General features: G+C 35.7%; 1 protein-coding gene across 1 annotated transcript in view; it reads left to right on the top strand.

The window, feature by feature from the left end:
* Positions 1-20,955, top strand: part of Hcn1 (hyperpolarization activated cyclic nucleotide gated potassium channel 1) — a 376,001-nt gene that overhangs the window by 267,627 nt on the left and 87,419 nt on the right. The window contains exon 4 of the mRNA XM_032898859.1: positions 7,552-7,770. Within this exon, the coding sequence (XP_032754750.1) occupies positions 7,552-7,770 (219 nt within the window). The remainder of the gene's footprint in view (positions 1-7,551; positions 7,771-20,955) is intronic.

Here is a 20,955-nt window from a genome sequence, read left to right as displayed (position 1 = left end):
TGCTAAAGATGCTAATATGAATTAGGATGTCCTATACATAAGGTGTAGAACACACTATGATAAGCATCCATATTCTTTTCTTTGCAATTTATGTAATGCCAAAAATTTAGAAAATCTTCAGAAAAATGGCTAGAAAATATTTTATGTTCAAATTAGGAAAATCTTAAACTGTACTATTTTTACAATAAAGTTCTCAGGTGAAATTGGCAAACACACATGTGTGCTTGTGCTTATGCTTGTGCATGTGCGTGCATGAGTGCGTGCATGCGTGTGTGTGTGTGTGTTTATGTGTGAGTTTGGTGTTTTGCTAATAAAAATAGAGCAAGGGCTTCATGTATACTATCAAGCACTCTATAACTGAATGATTTTCCCATCTCACAAATTATCATCAATGATAATTATTCATTGATAGGTTAATTAATTAACTAAAACACCTTAAACAATACAAAGTTTTTCTGTAAAGTACTTTTTTTAACTGAAAGGAGATAAGGCAAGGTTTTGAGTAAATTATCTCACAGGCAATTTATTTGTGTACTTTCATTAGAAATCAAGTTATATGTAATTTGAAATATTTGCACTATGAGCTTATAAAGTACAATAAATATATAGTCTACAATGCTTTATGTTATATTATTATTAGTGTAGCCTAAAATGTAGTGATTGACAATTACAGCCTGTTCTTTAGTAGTAAACTATACGAACTCCAATATTAGTTCTTGATCTGGCCTAATAGCTCAGTATGCAAAGGCATTTGTCAAACCTGAAAATGTGAATCCAATGCCCAGTATATCCATAGTGTATAGAAAGAACTACTCCTACAAGTTGTCCTGTGACCTTGAACTCTACATGTCTTACATGGCATACACCCACACACATATATGCAAAGGAAAATAATGTATGTAGGAATAAACTTGCTCTGACTTTATTTTATATATTTTATAAAATTTTAAATTACCATATAAAATGAGGAATTTTGTTATTTCATCCTGATATTTTGAGTTATATGTATCATTGCATTTAATTCATCTTCAATGCCAAGAGGTCCAACAATCCTGTTCAAGAACAAACCCCATCCCTCAGGTCTCCTAATAATAGACAGCACTGTTGGCATGCACCGTAAGCCTTTTATTACCAACTGCTCATGGTCTTACTTTCTGCTTACATACCTGGCATGATCTACTGAAACCATTGACTACACATGCTTTTACCTGTTTAACTCATAGTCTTAATGAAATCCCCTCAAAGAGTTCCTCACCTTAAATTCTGCTTAGGATAGAAATAGTGTACTACCATTGAGTATATATTAAAATACAATATAATGCCTCCACAACTGACATTATATTTATAGCACAGACATACTCAATTTGGTAAAAAAAACATTGAGGCTAAAAATACCCCAACATATATTAAGAAAATATATAGGACATTGTTATAGTTAACATTTTAACAAATATACAAAATCGCATTATTAAAGTAATACCAGGTTAAGTTTCAATAAATGTATATCTTGTATCATATTTAAATTGATTAAATATGCTTATATTACTCTTCCCAAGGATATTTTACAACTAAAAATACTCCAAAGTCCTTTCTAGCTTCTAACTTGTCAGGATGTACAGTTCTTTGATTGTATAGGAGCACACTATGGCCCTTGCTTCTATCTAACACTAACCTACTACTCTCTACTCACCTTCTGTCTGAGCCTTCATATCCGGCTACTTTACCACCATGCAACTCTCAACGTCTATAAACACAGCACTTTTAGATCTTATTCATGAGTGAGATAATGTAATGCATGTCTTTCTCTGGCTTATTTCATTTACTATAATATTCTCCAATCACTACTGTTGTGTTCAGAAGTAACAAGATGGTAGTCTGTTTTTATTGGTGAATAATATACTTATTTCTGCTGTGCTTTCTCTACTCATCCTGAGACTGACATTGAGGATGTGTTCGTGGTGTGGCAACTGTGAATAATGCCACAATGGACAGAACGTATAAACACTCCCACTCTTTGTGCTGCCTTGGTTATCTTTAATGTACATCCAGTAGTGAGATGGATAGATCATGTGGCGGTTCTAGTTTTAAAGTTTGGAGAAATCTCCATACTGTTTTCCATAAAGACCACATTAATTTGCAGTCCCAGAAATACTATGCAAACTTCTGCTCAGTTTAGGTGAGAATTATAGATAAAACAAGAATGTCACCACTGGGGGTTGGGGATTTAGCTCAGTGTTAGAGCACTTGCCTAGCAAATGCAAGGCCCTGGGTTTGGTCCTCAGCTCTGGAAAAAAAAAAGGTAAGAATGTCACCACTGAAGCTAATTCTCAATTGGAAAATATAGAAGTGTGTTTTGAGGATATATAGGGAAATACCACTAAAATAAACAAGTTTCATGGTGTACTTCTATGTATGATTTTGCAACAAAGTTGCTATATTTGGTCATTGTGATAAATAAATTGAAAAATACATTTAGATTCAACACACAGGTTCCTCAGAATCCATTTGACAGAATATATAATTGCATATAAAGTTTTCATCATATAATAGTTTATAGTAGCAAACCCTAGAAGATAGTAGAAAATGGATGAATTAACTATGCCATAAACATAAATAGCAATGGACTGATGAGTTCCGTGGCTCACGGATCATTGGGAAGAAGCTTTGTGTTATGTAAATAGCACCTAGGGATGTGTGTGCCGTCTGTTTTGGCATAGAATTCCTGGCATGTGCCTTGCTTCTCTGTCTTGTGTGTGTGAGTGCACGTGCATGTGCGTGCATCGCGTGTGTGTGTGTGTGTGTGTGTGTGTGTGTGTGTGTGTGTGTGTGTGTGTGTGAGAGAGAGAGAGAGAGAGAGAGAGAGAGAATGTTTACATGAATGTGGGAAATGTACAGAGAGCTCCGTAACTGATTTTCTGTGAAATATAAGTGAAGAAAAAGAGAAGAAGATACATAGAAAATACACTGAATAGAAAAGTTGTCTGTGACTTGATAAGTAAGAAACTTCATAGGATATCAATTATTCCTGTGCATTTGTGTGTGTATATTTATGTATGTATACATGTTATTTGTTGGGAAAATAAATGTGCAAAGATTTTTTTTTACATAGACAAATTTGGCTGCCATCATAAAGTGTTACGCTAAGAAAGAGGTTTAAGACAGGTGTGGTGCCGCTTGGCCTAAATTCCTAGCATTTGGGAGAGAGAGACAGATGGGTCTCTATGAATTTGAGACCATACTGGTCTACACAGCGAGTTTCAGGATAGCCAGGGCTACCAAAAAGAAAAATTGAAAGAGAGAAAGAAAGAAGGAAAGAAAGAAAGAAAGAAAGAAAGAAGAAGGGAAGGAAGGAAGGAAGGAAGGAAGGAAGGAAGGAAGAAAGAAAGAAAGAAAGAAAGGAAGGAAGGAAGAAAGGAAGGAAGGAAGGAAGAAAGAAAGGAAGGAAGGAAGGAAGGAAGAAAGAAAGGAAGGAAGGGAGGAAGAAAGAAAGAAAGAAAGAAAGAAAGGAAGGAAGGAAGGAAGAAAGAAAGAAGGAAGACCTGTCTCAATAAAATAAAATAAAATAAAATGAAAGTATAAAAAGAGAAAGACTCAGATTTTCCTTTCCAGCATTCCAGTAGTCTATGCTGCCTCCTCTAAAATCTAAGAAATAAATTATAAGGATAGAATTAAAGTTCCTTTTAGGTCCTTACTGGTGGTGCATACCTGTAATCCCAGGACTCAGGAAGCTAAGGAAAGTGGATCTCCATATGCCAGCATGATCTACACAGTGAGTTCCAGTACAATCAAGAGCACAGAGAAAAAAACTGTCTGAAAATAAGAAAACAAAACAAAAAGTGCCTTTTGACTAGGAACTGCCCTGGACACTTTGATTATACCCCCTTTCATCTAAATATGTCAAGGTGCCTTAACAATGCACTTTCTCCATGGAAAAAGTAGAATACTGCCTGACATTTAATAGTCATCTCCAAAATTTAGTTCTTTTCAATCTCATTCGTCATCTACAAAGAAAAAAAAACCTTTATTGAATCATGCAGTTTTAAGAGGTATACTGTTATAAGAGTCCAAAGATATTACTCCAGGTCTGGTAGATGGACAGATTCAGGCACATGAGGTGGTCAATACTTGAGAGGTAACAGTTGCCATATTATAGGTTCATAATTAAAGTTGTGAGTGAATGTAAGAAAAGGCTTAAAGTCTTATAAAACAAAAAATGTGTCTTAGATGCTATTTAAATAAAACATATAGCTAAAAGCCTTGGGTACTGTGCTTTATAAGGAACTGAATTTTGGTTTGTTGGTATGACTGGAATTTCATGAATATAATTTATTTTAAAAGAATGAGTATGTTCAAGACTTTTTCTTGTTCTTTGAATATGTGCTTCTTGTTCCTGGAATATCTAAGTGTCTCTTGTTCATGAAGTACGAACAATTTGAGAACCTTGACATATTCTTGAAATAACATTACAAAGTAAAAGTTTTAGTGAGTCCATTATACTACCAGAACAGGATAACCTAACAAATAAATGTATAAGAATCTTTTTTATAATCAGCTGAGTTTTTAACCATTGCATGTGTATATTTGTAGTCTCTGGATTGGACAAAGTAATGTCATAATATATCTTTCCTTCATCAGCAAGGAACAAGTATCATTAAAAACCCTCTTTCTGCTAATTGTGGCTGCCTGTTTTGTCAGCAAGCATATTGTGTTCCAACACTCATGAGTGTGAGATTTTTTTAAAAAAAATCTTATCACATTCTAATTTTAAAAAGCCAAACCCTCCATGTAAAGGCAATAAAATAAAATAAAATAAAATAAAAAGCCAAACCACAAATTTGATAAAAGCAATGAAAATGACATACTATTTATTTGTTCATTATATCTTTAAATAGCTTTTTAAAGTCATTTACACAAGGTTTATTTGTACAAGAATAATTTTCTGAACATGGAAATTTGAAATCTCCTTTTCAAAAGGACTTGAAATTTTAATTTTGTATATTGCTGTCATCTTAACATTCTCGATAATTTCCTCTTAGATTTTTTTATAGTTTCAGTACATATACAATGGAGTTAACTTGTAGAGCAGTAACAGTACACACACACACACACACACACACACACACACACAGAGAGAGAGAGAGAGAGAGAGAGAGAGAGAGATACAAGGTATGTGGAAGGCCATTTAGATGCCTTTCAATCAATATGTGGAGCAATAGGATACATATACATATACACATGGCTCAACAATGAGACACCTTATGTGTCTCCAATATGTCCAAGCCATATGGAACTTGGTTAGTAGTTGAAATGCTGCAGTGTAAACAAAGGTGATAGCAGCCACAGAAAAGTTAAAGGTGCCTTTAAGGCAGGACTCATGGTGAGAAGCCTGCTCACCCATAATTCCAGAGTCCCATCCCTACAGATTGTGCACCAACACCAAATTTTTCACCTATGTTCTATAGGATAGTATTTAGGCATCTATAGGATGAATGAACAGACATTTAGAATTGTTAACAAAAAGTTATATAACTACTTCTTGCATAACCTTGATAAGTTACAGGAAATGCCAGAGGAAAATTAGAATGACGTTTCATAGATAAGCGTTACATTCACTGTAAAAGCAATAGACATGATCCCTGCAGTAGAATGGTTCAATGTCTTTACTGCTTTGATGAATACATGATCCTGCCTATGTGATAAAATTCCTTATAACAAAACGTGCAAGTTCACGTGTGTGTACTGCAGTTCTCCAGATACAAATGAGGTCAATGTGCAATGCTTATGTCCCTTTCCAGCGATGTACTTCAGTCTGTAGTACTTGGTTTGAGGAGAGCTCCACAGAGGAAGCTGAGTGAAAATGCTTGGGTGTCCGGCTTCTTGGCACTTCCAAGCAACTATAACCAGTTTTCTCATAACACAATTAAAAATTCCAACTCAGAAAAAAACACAAGACTGATGGCTATGGTGTTAAATCTTAATAGAGAAATCATTCTGTATGAATCATCCTCAACAGATGTTCTGAAATTTACATCGTAAACTGATTTATTAAAAATCCATCCTAATGTTCTCACAGCCTATGAAACATTTTAATAGCTCCAGGCACAGTAATATCAACCAAAAGTCTTATTTTAAAAATTAAAAAAATATCAAAATGTGTTTGTGATCTTGCATTAGTCAAGAGGAACTGATACCACCACAAATGCTAGTCTTGAGAGTGGAGTTAAAGTTATATAAATTGTGCTAGCCTAAGAAAGGATTTGCAGAAGAGCACTGAAAATTAGTCAATGAAGATGTACATATAATTATTCAACGTATTTTATGTCACTGTGATACCAAATATCATTTTTTATAGTTTACAAAGTTTTTAAGTTATTCATCTGTTACTATTACCTCATTTTATCAGTAATAAAATAGTGTAAAGAAAAGTCTTCACATCCTATTTTCTTTAGCATTTGCCTTTCGGGTTTGTGTTAATGACACACCATTTTGATTTTTATTGTTGTTCTATAATTAATGTAAGTCCTGATGTAGAGAGGTGGACAACGTTTGAAAGGCATTTGAATTTAAGACGTGCGTGGTGACACCTATTTGTATTCCTAAACACTGTGTCATATATTAGGACTCACATGCATAGTCTCAGAGCAACAGATCACACAGGCAAGGTACTTAAAATTTTGTGAAAGAGAAAAACCTATTTGACAAGTTTTATTCTGTAAAATTGAGTTTGGAATAAACTTTTCCAATGGCATCAGAGGTTTATAAATCATATTAATAAGACAGTTTTGAGGATTTTTGGAATGTCAAACAAGATATGACTGTATTTCTGAAGCAAACTTGCTTTTTATTTATAAAACACAACATATTAAATACTGCACAGATAGCAAGTTACATTCATAAAACCTGAGCTATATTGTATTGACTAAATTCTTATGTTGGGAATCATATGCCTGGACCTACCTGCTACACTTTTCAGCTTACTAACACCTTTACTAGAGAATTATGATTTCATTGAAACACTAAATGAGACTCAACATTTATTCCTTTGTGGGGGAGGGTATTTTATTTACATTTCCAATGGTATTTCCTTTCCAGTTTCCTGTCCATAAGCACCCTATCCCAACCCCCACTTCTTCTACATGGGTGTTCCCCCCTCGCAAACCACCCATACTTCCTGCCTCCCTGCCCTGACATTTCCCTTCACTGGGGGGTCCAGCCTTGGCAAGACCAAATACTTTTCCTTCAATATTTATTCTTAACAGTGTTATGGTGATGACACTTAGACAGTATTCCCAAGTGTGATTTTACTTTCTGCAACAGCAAACTTAAAATTGACTAGGCACACATGAATGAAAAACAATGTTATTTCTGTTTTATCTTAATAGACTATATTTGAACACCATTGGGTCATTTTGGTCAGCATTCACTTAGAACTTAGGCGAATTGTTACTTTCTATACTTGTCTCTTCCCAATGTTTATGCAGATAAGTTTTCATTATTTTGCCTTTTATTGTCCTAATACCTCAGTTAATTTTCTCTTCTGTCATGTTTCAGAATGATTCGTGGGGCAAACAGTATTCCTACGCACTCTTCAAAGCTATGAGTCACATGCTGTGCATTGGTTATGGCGCCCAGGCCCCCGTCAGCATGTCCGACCTTTGGATTACCATGCTGAGCATGATTGTTGGGGCCACCTGCTATGCCATGTTTGTCGGCCACGCCACAGCTTTGATCCAGTCTCTGGATTCTTCAAGGAGGCAGTATCAAGAGAAGGTATTTAGTTTTCTCTCTCATCTCTTCAACTAACATCTTCATAAGAATTGAATGGTGTTCAAGCTAGCAAAGCAATATCCTCTATAAAAACTGTAAGGAGCTGAAACAATTAAAGTAATATTTAAACTCTATATATTTAAATATTAAATATTTAATTGAGGAAATACGATCGGTTTTGATCTTTTCAAGTCTTATCAAGATAATTTTCCAGATGCTTGTTTTATTTCTGTTATAGTTCAGTTGGAGCATGCTTCCTAGCATGCAGTGCCCTATTTTAAAGCCCCTACATGGCATGTACCATGCATGGTGCAACTGATCTATCATTCCAACATTTGAGAGTTGACATCAGGAGAATGAGGAATGCAATTGCCACCCTTGGCCATTTGGTGGTTTTTAGTTTACTCCAGTCTACATAAAATAAAATGTATAAATTACCACTTGCTAAAATAATTTTATGTCCAAAATATATGAAGATATATAAGGCATTAATGGTTCAGGTTCCATATACCAAGAGTTAAAGTTCAGTTACCATGATAATAATATAAATTCCTTATAAAACATGCTAAAATAAATGAAAGCCTGGAGAACGAGCCAGAGAAGCACCACCCTTATGTCTGGGTCTTTCTATATGTTATAATAGTAATTTACTTAATAATCCATACACTTAGCTAATGATAGGCTGCTCCTATTTGAACGAAACTCATCACAATCTCCAGTCTTTAAAGTCATGTGTACAGCTGCTGTCTCTCACTCCTGTGCCAGTGATTTCATGGAAGTGACTGCCATATTAAACTTATATTAGAGAAGTTGAAAGAGACAAAACCGCATTAAGCTATGATTTCATTATCTTATTATTTAAAACAATTTTTAAATTTAAATATATTTGGATTATATTTGTCTCCTCCTCAAGTCCTTTCAGGTCTGCTCCCCCTCCCAACCCACACACTCAACTTTAAGTTCTTTCTCTAAAAACAAAAAAAGCCAATATAACAACAAAACCCACGAAAGCCATGGGGGTAGGGAAGCCAACTGTGGAGTCCATTATAGGACTGTTGGTCAACACCTCCTGAAAATGAGAACTGCCCTAGAGTGGTTGATACATTCATTTTATTGCCATTCTATTGAAAAGAACTGATTTTTTCCCCTCCCAGTAGTTACAAATGACAGTTCTGTTGTTAGCCTTTACCCAAGAGGCTAGGTTTTCATTCATTCATTCATTCATCTCAGAAAAATAAAACAAAAAAAGATAAAACAAAACCATCACATTGATCTTGAACAAGACAAACCAACAGAGTGAAAAGAGGTCAAGAGAAGGAACAAGATGCAGACTGCTCATTCACACATAGGTATTCAGTAAAACTACTAAACTGAAAGACACAATGTAAGTCCAGAGGACCTAGTACAGACCTGTCAGGACACTATGCATGCTGGAACTTTGTTTAGAGCAGTAGTATCTTGTTTTATTTGAGGTCCCTTGATTATTTATTCTCAATTTCTTCATCACCCAGGCAGTGTTGGATAGGGGTTCCATGTCATGGCTTAGATCTTACGCTAAATCAATTATTGATTAATCCCACAAGCTTTGTGCCACCAGTGCCCTAGCATACCTTGCTGATAGTACACCATTGTAGATAAAGATTTTGTCTCTGGCATTGTGATTATGGTCCTCTTTGGACGGCATGCAGAGACGTTCCTGTGTCAAAGGCACTGGAATGTAAGGGCTTTCACCATGGCACAGAACAATTCTGAAAGCAGTGCTTTGGTAGTTATCGACTAAGTGTGAGTGATGTCATCTTAGATTCAATTTCATTTTTTAATTTATTTCTATTGAATATTGTTTCATTTACATTTCAAATGTTATCCCCTTTCCCAGTTTCCTGTCCATAAACCTCCTATCCCCACACCTTCCCCCTTCTTCTATGAGGGTGTTCCCTCTTCCCAACCACACACCCATTCTCACCTGCCCTCCCTGACATTCCCCTACATTGGGGGCTGGGGGTAGCCTTTGCAGTATCAAGGGCTTCTCCTCCCATTGGTGACCAACAAGGCCATCCTCTGCTACACATGCAGCTGGAGCCATGGGTCTGTCCATGTGTACTCTTTGGATGGTGGTTTAGTCTCTGGGAGCTCCGGTTGGTTGGTATTGCTGTTCTTATGGGGTTGCGAGCTCCTTCAGCTCCTTCAATCCTTTCTCTTATTCCTCCAATCGAGACCCCACTCTCTGTTCAATGGTTGGCTGTGAGTGTCTGCCTCTGTATTTGTTAAGATCTGGCAGAGCCTCTCGGGAGACAGCTATGTCAGGCTCTGGTCAGCACGCACTTCTTGGCATCAGCAATATTGCCTAGGTTTGGTGTCTGTATGTGGGCTGGATCCCCAGGTGCGGCAGTCTCTGGATGGCCTTTCCTTCAGTCTCTGCTCCAACCTTTGTCTCCGTATTTCCTCCTATTAATATTTTTGTTCCCCCTTCTAAGAAGGACTAAAGCATCTGCTCTTTGATCATCCTTCTTCTTGTGTGAGATTGATCACTTCCCTCCTGGAATTAAAGGATGGATTTTCAATGTGACTGTCAACAGGGCTGAAGCAATGTTTTGAGTTGATAGGCAGTATGTTCTGCTTCACAGCCTGGTGGAACTTCCTGCCTCATGAAGCATCCAGAGCATTAATTGTGGCTCTTTAATTACATAATGAAACAACACTATATAACTAGAGAAATAAACAGGAACGATTTGTAGAACTGTTCATGATCCTTTTAAACCATGCTGGCATTTTGTAAAAACTGAGAAGGAAATGTTAGCATCCTACCTCACAGCTCTTCTTTATAACAACATGAGTAAATTGTCCTGTGTTGTATTAGCATTTCTCTTCAGAATTATTGATTGAAGGTATGGTAATGTTGAACTTAGAAAAATCATGCCAGCTCAGTGGTTACATAAGTAAGTGTTGACACCTATATGTTGCTTAGGATTCTTTTCAAGAAACAGTAAAACAAGTGAGATTTGTTGCTCCCACAAAAAAAGAAAAATTCCATTCCATGTAGTTTCTTTCATAATTTGTAAACATTTTCTTCTTCTCTTTATCACTGAAGATATGAATATGAATTAAGAAACCCAGATAATTTCCATGAAGATACACTGTCTGCTCTATTTCTTGAACTGTATTTCATATTCAAGTATGTGAAATTTGTTGTACTACAAATTTTATCAGGTCAGGAACATCCTAAGCCTGAGAATCTAAGCCAGACATGTACACAGGAGAACGGGAATGCGGCAAGCTTGTGCTGGTTTTATTCTCAATTATTTATTTTATTTTTGAGAATATAATTATATCAGTTCCCATTTTACTTTTGCTCCCTTCAAATTATCCCATATAATCCTACTTGCCTCTTTCAAATTCATGACCCCTTTTCATAATTTTTATAAATATTCCTAAAACATGAATATAATTCGATTTGTATAAGCACACCAATTGGTTATTCAGTGCCAAAAAGTTAGCCTTATAAACATACATACAAATAACATTATATAGAATGAGCTTAATTTAATGTAGTTACTTGAAGTGCTTCAAATTGGGCTTCTGAGAGAACAAGTAGAAGAATGATATTTTACTTTCTCACCTGGATAATAGAATGTTTTCGTGTTGTTGTACATACTGAAGTAAATAAAAATTTGAAGCAAAGAAAAAAAAGGTAAGATGTTCTATTTTTATATGTAATGTTTATAAAAAGAAATAATAGTTTTTTTCCTCAATAATAATTTCTGCTCTAGTTCTCACTATCCCGTGTTTACATTCCCCACGTGTTTGTTGCTTGTATCTATAATTGCAGAAATATGCAAAGTGATAGAGATTCATTCTCAATAAACCTTCTTTAGTACTTTGCAGTTTCTGTGTGTCCTGAACCACATGACAGCTTCTTACTTTAGATCTGTTCTATGTATCTATGAGTGTCCTTTAGAAATATTAGAAATTTTGTTTTATTATAATCTACGAATATCTTTTAAACATTTGATTTTAATGCACTTAATGATCTTTTTATATACTAAAATATAAAGATACTTAAAAGCATTTTAATACTGTAGAAGCTGATGTACAAGGACACAGCCTCCTAATAGGAGCCCCCAGTGGAATAGATGCATTCATTTATCTGGCCTGTAACTTGAGTTTGTCTAGTCAGAACACTGGGAGCATGGGGAAGCAGACTAAAGTACATTAGTGTCACCAATGGGCAGAGATCAACACCATGCAATCACAATTATCCTTAAGATAAATAAGCCATAACAGCAAGGGAGATAGGATACAGCCATACCTAGGCTGCAGGGTCTATGATCAAAGAAATCATAAAGATTTGCTGATAGAATTACTAGCACAAATACAGCAACATCAGCATTATAAATAGGCACATGGAACAAATAAAATCCCATACACTGAGTTGGTGAGATCCAAGTAGTCATCAGAGGAAAATAATGTGTGTATTGAGTATAGAAAAAATCTATCTAGTAAATGTATATTGATTGAATGTTTACTTATGTTTCATCTGTTATGAGAGGCTGAGAAATAATAGACAAATAGACACAGGGCTGTCCCTTCAGAAGCTTCTTGGAGTTCAATAATTGTGAATAAGAAAACGAAACCACCAACAGAGGGCATCAAGTCCCATTAGAGACGGTTGTGAGCCACTGTGTAGTTGGTGGGAGTTGAACTCAGGACCTCTGGAAGAGCAGTGAGTGTCCTTAACCACTGAACCATCTCTCAGCATGTAGAAGAATGCAAATTGGTCAATTCTTATTGCCCTGTACAAAGCTCAAGTCCAAGTGGATCAAGGACCTCCACATAAAACCAGATACACTCAAACTGATAGAAGCCTTGAACACATGGGCACTGGGAAAAATTTCCTGAACAAAACACCAATGGCTTATGCTTTAAGATCAAGAATCAACAAATGGGACCTCATAAAACTACAAAGTTTCTGTAAGGCAAAGTACACTCTTATAAAAATGATCTCTCTACCAATCCTACATCCAATAAAGGGCTAATATCCAACATATGCAAATAACTAAAGAAGTTAGACTCCAGAGAGCCAAACAACCCTATTAAAAAATGGAGCACAGAGCTAAACAAATAATTATCAGCTGAGGAATATCAAATAGCTGAGAAGTACCTAAAGAAATGTTCAACATCCTTAGTCATAAGGGAAATGCAAATCAAAACAACCGTGAGATTCCACCTCACACCAGTCAGAATGGCTAAAACCAAAAACTCAGGTGACAACAGATGCTGGCGAGGATGTGTAGAAAGAGGAACACTCCTCCATTGTTGGTAGGATACAAGCTGGTACAACCACTCTGGAAATCAGTCTGGAGGTTCCTCAGAATATTGGATATACTACTACCTGAGGACCCACCTATACCACTCCTGGGTATATGCCCAAATGATTTCCAACATACAAGAAGGACACATGCTCCACTATGTTCATAGCAGGCTTAATTATAATAGCCAGAAGCTGGAAAGGACCCAGATGTCCTTCAACAGTGAAATGGATACAGAAAATGGGGTACATCTACACAATGGAATACTTACTACTCAGCTATCAAAAACAATGACTTCATGAAATTTATAGGCAAATGGATGTAACTAGGAAAAATCATCCTGAGTGAGGTAACCCAATCACAAGAAAACATGCATGGTATGTACTCACTGATAAGTGGATATTAGCCCAAAAGCTCTAATTACCCAAGATACAATCTACAGGCCACATGAAGCTCAAGAAGAAGGATGACCAAATGTGGATGCTTCAGTCTTTCTTAAAAGGAGGAATAAAAATATGAAAATATTCATAGGAGGAGATAGGGATGAAAAGTTTGGAGCAGAGACTGATGGAATGGCCATTCAGAGCTTTCCTCACCTGGTGATCCAGCATATATGTGTATGCTGTGTGCATATATGTGTATATATATATCTGTCCAGCCTCCAAACCTAAACACTATTGATGAAACCAAGAAGTGCATGCTGACATTCGCCTGATAACAGCTTTCTTGTGAGGGGCTTGCAATGCCATAGGAACAATAGCAACCAACCAAAGCTCCCAGGGACTAAACTACTACCCAAAGTTTACACATGAACAGACCTATGGCTCGAGCTGCATATGTAGCTGAGGATGGGCCATGTTAGGCCCCAATGGGAGGAGATGCTGTTGGTCCTGCCAAGGCTGGACCCCCAATGTAGGGGAATGTCAGGGGAGGGAGGCAGGAAGAAGGGGTCACCCTTATAGAAGAATGAGGAGGGCCATTAGATAGGGGGCTTATGGCCAGGAAACCAGGAAAGGGAATAACATTTGAGATGTATATAAAAAAAATCCAATAACAAAAAGGAAAGCAAAACCACTAGTAACAAGACTCAGGAAACTCCATGTCATGAAGACCCTTAATTTTAAGTGCAATAAATGAAATGTAGCAGCAGGACAAGACATTGTAATATTTTTGTATATTATTTATGTTCAATATAATGGGGTGAAAAGAAGAAGAAATTGTATTTAAGATATGTGAAGGGTAAATAAAGAGAAGACATTACGCTGAGCCCTACATAGAGAACACCAGTATGAAAATGACTGTTCAAGAACATCAAGCAAAGTCTGACTGAATCCCAGACAAAGGTGACATGCGAAGTACAAATGACACAGTTAGGCTGAGAGGGACTATGTTGACCTCACTGAGCTAAACATGCAGTGTCTGTTATGTATATAGACTGCAAAAGTGACAATAATAGAATTACCTTGGCATTTTTAGCAAGCGTCAGTAACATGCAGAAATATTTTTTAAAAAAAGTAAAAATGGCCTCTTGTTTGGTGTTAAGTTTCATTTGAACTAACTCTAGTAAGAGTACAGTGTTAATTGGCATAAATATTACGTAAGGAAGGAATATCTACAGACTCTTGCAGGATGTTTGTGGATGGGGGAACCTATGCTGGGCAAATGCTATCTTTATACAAGATGTGATCGAACCCAGCGTCTTCAGAAACAAACTTTGTGGCTCAGAAGCCAGGTCAGTGTGGAACGCCAGCAGGGATGCTTTCCATTCTTTTGTTTTGTGTTATATTTACTGAGTTCTTGAAAATAAGTATTCTTGGGTCAGACCACAAATTTCTGTCCCAAATTAAGTTTGGGGTGTGACTTATAGTCTCGTATTTTTCACAAGATCCCAGATTCTACTTACCTGCTTTCTTATCTGGATGTTTGAATGTGTGCCACATGCGTGTCTCTCCTCCAGACCATGATAATGGAAAGAGAACAGGACACACACATCATTTCTCTTCCCACTCCACCAATGAGAATGTAGTGATGTTGGGCTGGAGAGATGGCTCAGGTGGTAAAGGCTAGGGTCACAACCAAAAATATAGGAGAATGTAGTCATTCTGCTGAAACTGGCTGAGGAGTTGACAATTCTGTGACCTGCCAATAATTCTTTCCACAGGGAAGATGTTAGAGAACAAGATTAAAGTAAGAGAATAGTATCCTCTGCCGGAGATGTAAAACTAACACTGAGAGGCAGCAAAATGCTTGGGTTTTCCTTGGGAATCCCTGCACTGTGTGAATCACTGAGTCCATGTGAGATCTCAGGCCACTTGTGCTTCACCCAGTAAGAAGAGGAGAACCATTAAGTTTTCAGATGCCCTCACAGTATAAGGAAATGGAACATGGGAACGGTGAGAGACATGATGCAAAGAAGAATAGAGTACAGAGTAGAGCTGTATTCAAATCACATTATCTCGGTGCCTCAAGTGCACTGATCTTCTACCAAAAGCTGAAAATGATCCATACATTATTAGAGGAATGTATTTTCATGAACACAGATATCACTGTCATTAAAGCTCTTATATGGATCTCAAATATAAAATATTTGTATGTATACAAATAATTACTTTACTTAGCCTAACTTTTCAGTTATGATATAACCATTTATTCTAAAGGCCAAACACAGATTTTTCCTTTCATTTTCAGTGAAAGTTTGTGTAAAACTGAACTATAATTTATGGTTCATAAATAATATTATAACGAACTTTTTTCAGTCAGAAATTTCTCTCAAGAATATGTGAAGTGAGAAAAATACTATTTTAAAAAAAAATGGTTATATTTCCAGTCAAAAATTTTAAAGCACAAATAAGATTATGGTAGATAAATAAAATCTATAAACCAGACTAATATATGGTGTTTTCATTTTTATTTAAATATACTATTATTTTACTTAAATGCTGCATTTTCAGATAATTACATCATAAAATATCCTAAATTCATGAAAATTTTTTCAAGTAGCATACTTTCAAAGATTGTTCTAAGTTAATACTACGATTATTGAAAGAAATATTTGAAAGGTCGCTTAAATAACTGTGTAAAGCTCTTTTAAAATTCTTAAGTTGGCATACTTAATAAAAGTAACGGTCAACTCCAGTATTATAGGGTTTTCTTTAGTGATATTTAGAGAGGATCCTAGAAGTCAGTGAATCATTTAAACATTATTTTTCAGAAACACTTCACATGCTTTGGATTCAGATTGCTAGATTAGTGACTTCTAGCTCAGAGCTCTACCTCCTAAGATAATAGCAAAACTCTTAAAGGTTGAAACACAGACAGCAATGCAGTGACGAAACACAGAAAAAGAAGCGATGAGGGAGATTAAAGTTCCTAGCAAAAGACAACTTTAACTGTGGTAAAGAGGAAACTTTACCAGTAAAAGATGCCATTGTTATGCCAAGATGCCTTGTAGAATAGTCACATCGCGTTCAACTGGCATTGAGAGGTGTCTGTTTGTAGAGGCTAGTCCTCATCTGTGTCCCTATAATTTCTGATCAAAGTGTAAAATTATTTTACTACATTGGGAATTGCCTTAAGCAAAAAGCAAATTGTCGAGATAAGTTAGTCCTAGGAGTGGAAAGATCATGCTGGGGTATCACATCATGGCTGGACCCTGCAAAGGATGTAGGCACCTAATTAGTCTCTTGGAGTGCAAGCAGAATATGATCATTGTGTCACGTTGTTTTCCGGCTTATCCTAAGTTCTTGTGATTTGATTTCATGAGCACTTAGTTTATCCAGATATTTTCTACACAATGTTTTTAAGTATTTAACAAAAACGGACTGTCAATAACTGTAGAAATATACTTTAAGAAGGTGGGATATTGCAACATAGCTTGGTGTTACAGCACTTGTCTGGCTTGTGCAGGATTCAGTTCCAAGCACTATGAGAAAAATCTGGCAAATCTTAGAATATCAGAAAACTTACCATAAACTTGAAGGAAATTGACACTAGGTTTCAGTATATTAAAGTATGTTAGTTTGCATATGTGTGACAGGCATGTGTATGTCCACAGGTACGTGTAGATGTGATGGCCATATGTGGAGTTTATCCACCTTATATAACTGCTTGAGCTTTTCTGAGCCCATCCCAGCCTCAGAATTAGGGCATGGAGATGTATTATTTATTTATGCCTAGGCCTTATGTTAGGCTTGATCCCCAATTAGCATTTAACTTATAGTAACCCCATATACTATCTCGTGTCTGCCATAGGGCTGGTTGCTGCTTCTCAGTTTCATAAGTTTGATTTCCTCCAAGTCTGGGTGGCAATATTCTGTACCTAGCTCTGTACCAGAGTTCCTGTCTGTCTGTCAGATGTCCAACCTTCTACTCTACATTTTGATATAGGTCGTAAACTTTTTATTTTAACCAATAGAAGGTGCCTTTAGCAGGCAAGGAAGGACAGAGACACTTTCTCAAACATTTTCAGTACAACCTTTTTTTTCTTTAAGAAATGGATCCCCAAGTTTATCTTCACTCTGGCTTCCACGTTAGGATGATAGGCACTCATTACAATATCCAGATTTATCAGTGGGTGCATGGACTCCTACCTCAGGTAATGAGTTGTCTCTCCAACTCCAGTTAACTTGGTTTAGAAGGAAGGAAGTCATGTTAAAACCCTGACTCTGACGGTTTTCCTTAATAGAACAAGTAGTTCTTGGTGAGGGTGACCCATTATTCCTGTCTTATACAAATATGTTAGAGAAAACACATATTTAATAAAACTAGTACACAAATGGGTATTTCTTGCTCTTATAGGTAATTCAGAATCCTTAGTTGTAAACTTCGTTAGATTGATGAAATATATGTGTAATTACCATGAAAATCATTTGTATTTGAATTCTGAACAATATCACATGAAATACCATATCATATCATATAAAATATTATAAAATCATTTAAAGTTTAGCTCTAGTTCACATGCTGCCAAAAAATCTAAACCTACACAATTCTAAAGAATCAAAAAATGGAAAAGGAAGAATTTTAGGAAAGAGGGTATATGCATTTGAAGTGTTAAGCTACCCATCTGATTATTAGTGCCGTTCAAATCACATTAACACAAATGTGTTTTTAGTGTAAAAATTTTCAGAGCTTTTTAATCCAGTAATTCAAAGAAGAACATGACTTCTGTTTAGATAATTTTTCTCTCGTATTCTCTCTATTTTTGGCAGCAAACTATATTGCCACAAAACAAGTCATTACAAGGTGGGCAAATAAAGTGGGCATAAATCACCAATACATGTAACAAAATAGTTCCCAAGAATACTGTGAAGAGCAAGATGGATAACTCTAGCTTAGACAACAAAAGAAAGAAGATTGTCTCTTTCTCAAGCCACAATTTAGGTATTAAAATCCAGAGATCAAGAGATATCAAATCATATTCCACACATATGAAATTAGCAAACTGACCAGCAATCATGTGAAAAAAACTGTCTTATGTTCCAGGACCAGTGGGCTTCATCTTCAGGAGTTTTTGGGAATCACATGATTTTTATTATCATTTCAAAACAAATAATCTAGCATCCTATCTGGAAAGGTGGAATTATTATCCCAATGTTTTCTATATGTGCAAACTATTTTGATGATGAAAAGGTCAAATATTTAATTAGCAGGATGGACAAAGTCTTCCATATTTAATCTCTATATTCGGCAAGCCAAAATACTAGATAAATGAACATAATGTAGGTGAGTGTGTCTGACATGAGCAATATTTATCTTCAGCTTTGTCAATGTTACATAGAGGCTTTGAGCTTTGTTTTCTCACTTTAGAATATTGGATTTATGGGCCATTTTGGCACCAAATAGCAAACCCAGGCTTCACATTGCTTTCCTTTGATTGCATCTGCTGTAACAGAGGCATCGTTGCGCATGCCTGTTGTATTAGATCTCCTGCAGATCTTCATACATGTATTTCATATTCTTGAATAGAAAACATTAGCATTACATGGAGGTTTTTAAGTACATGATACTTCACAGAATTTCAGGAATTCCTCCAGCAAATACTAAGACTAAAAGAATTAGTTTACAAATTCTAAAGGTGGAGAAATTGAGGCTTAAGTGGATTATAATTTTTTTCCAGGCCACAAAGCATTTTCTGCTTTAGAAAATAGTTATAATAAATTTCATGTGTTTTCTATAGTAAGCTCTTGTGGTTTTCTCAGAAGTGTAAATTCTTCACTATCATTAACTGAACAGCTTGGAAATACTACATGTATTTATAAATAAAACAGAACGATCTTGTATGTTTTGCTATGAAAATATTGGTGAAAATATTTAGTGGTCTTATATTATCTAGAAATATCCCATGTTACTTTAAAATGGATAAATATGATTAATGTTTATAGTGTATCATATAATTATAACCTAGTTGCAGATTTTAAAAACAGTTTTAAAATTTTGAAGCATGTACTTATGCTTTAAAATTAAGATATTGATTATTTTAGGAAATTAGTGTAAAACTTTAATTACTACAAAGGAGAGTTAAAAACCATGAGGTATACCAAAGTTATCAGAACATAGTTGTATTAACAGACTGGCAGAATATTTAAGCTTGAATAATTAGTTGTATACTTAGAAATATTATTAGCATAGTTTTTTCAATCTGTTGTTTCAGTTGCTAGTGGACACTCTTTGACATCAGGCTAATGGCACTGATCCCTGCTCCCCATTCTCCACGGAGGGCGGAGAGCAGTCAAGCAGTCTCTGAGAATAGTTTTATTCATGTCTAACAATAGAACATATTGATTTTACCTGGGGAGAGGAGGATCTTTGCTTGGTTTTCTTGCATTCCAAGTTTCTATTAATTCTGAGGACTTCTAGAAATTTTCTGAAAAAACATTTTAATTTCAAAAGCATCAGGGCATATAGGGCATATAGTTTATTAAAATACCTTAACAAAAACTGTTTCCGTTTATGTCAGTACTAATATTATCATCATTATTGAAATCACTACATGAATTAATATGAAAACATTAATCCTTGCTCTCTAGGATAGCACTTTATGATTTTATAACAACGCTCTGCTAGAGGCAAATACTGACTCTTAATAGTGATTGTATTCACAGCACTTTCATGTTCTCTGCCGCTTCTCTGGATACAGAAATAACATTTAATAATGTTCTAGTTTTAAATGGCGTTAAGGAACTAATTTTACTTTATGCAAGCAGCAGGCTCCCTTACCCACTTAAGGCCAGGAAATTGTCTGAATATAAAAATTTAAAAAATTGCTTAAAAGCATGGTTACTCTGTTAGTCTGCTTTTTGTCACCATAAGAAGCCCTTAAAACTTTTAATGTATACATATAAAAATGTATTTGGCTCATGGCAATTCTGGTTTTAGAAGTTCTGAGTCTTGAACAGTCAAACCCTTTACTTTTAGGCCCTTGATGAGATAACAAATCACTGTCACATGTGTATTAAAAATAAAGAATAAAAAGGGAAGGCAACAGCGAAGATCCTCTAGCCAGGAAGCAAAGGAGAAAATCTAAACATTCAACTACACACTTCCAGAGTGAGGCTAAAGTGGCTAATAATCTCCTATCAGGCCTCACATCTTCAAGGCTCTCCAACCTCCTTATTCTCCATTTGTGGGGTGCAAGACTTAAGTTATCTTATTGTGGGGGCATTCAACATCCATGTTGTAACAGCCAACATAATACAAATATATTATGAGACTTTTATGACAATCAAGGAATGAATCACTAGATTGAATTAATTTTGGTTATATAAGTTTACTCATTTCTGTATCAGCTTGCAAAACTTTAATGAAATCATTATCTTTTATGTCTTTAATACTATTTCAATAGAAAGAGACAAAACCAAAACTCAGCCTAAGGATTACTCTA

The sequence above is a fragment of the Rattus rattus genome, chromosome 3 (assembly GCF_011064425.1).
Source record: "Rattus rattus isolate New Zealand chromosome 3, Rrattus_CSIRO_v1, whole genome shotgun sequence".
NCBI lineage: Eukaryota > Metazoa > Chordata > Mammalia > Rodentia > Muridae > Rattus > Rattus rattus.
Note: the sequence above shows the minus strand (reverse complement) of the source record. Positions and strands in the feature narration are given on the sequence as shown.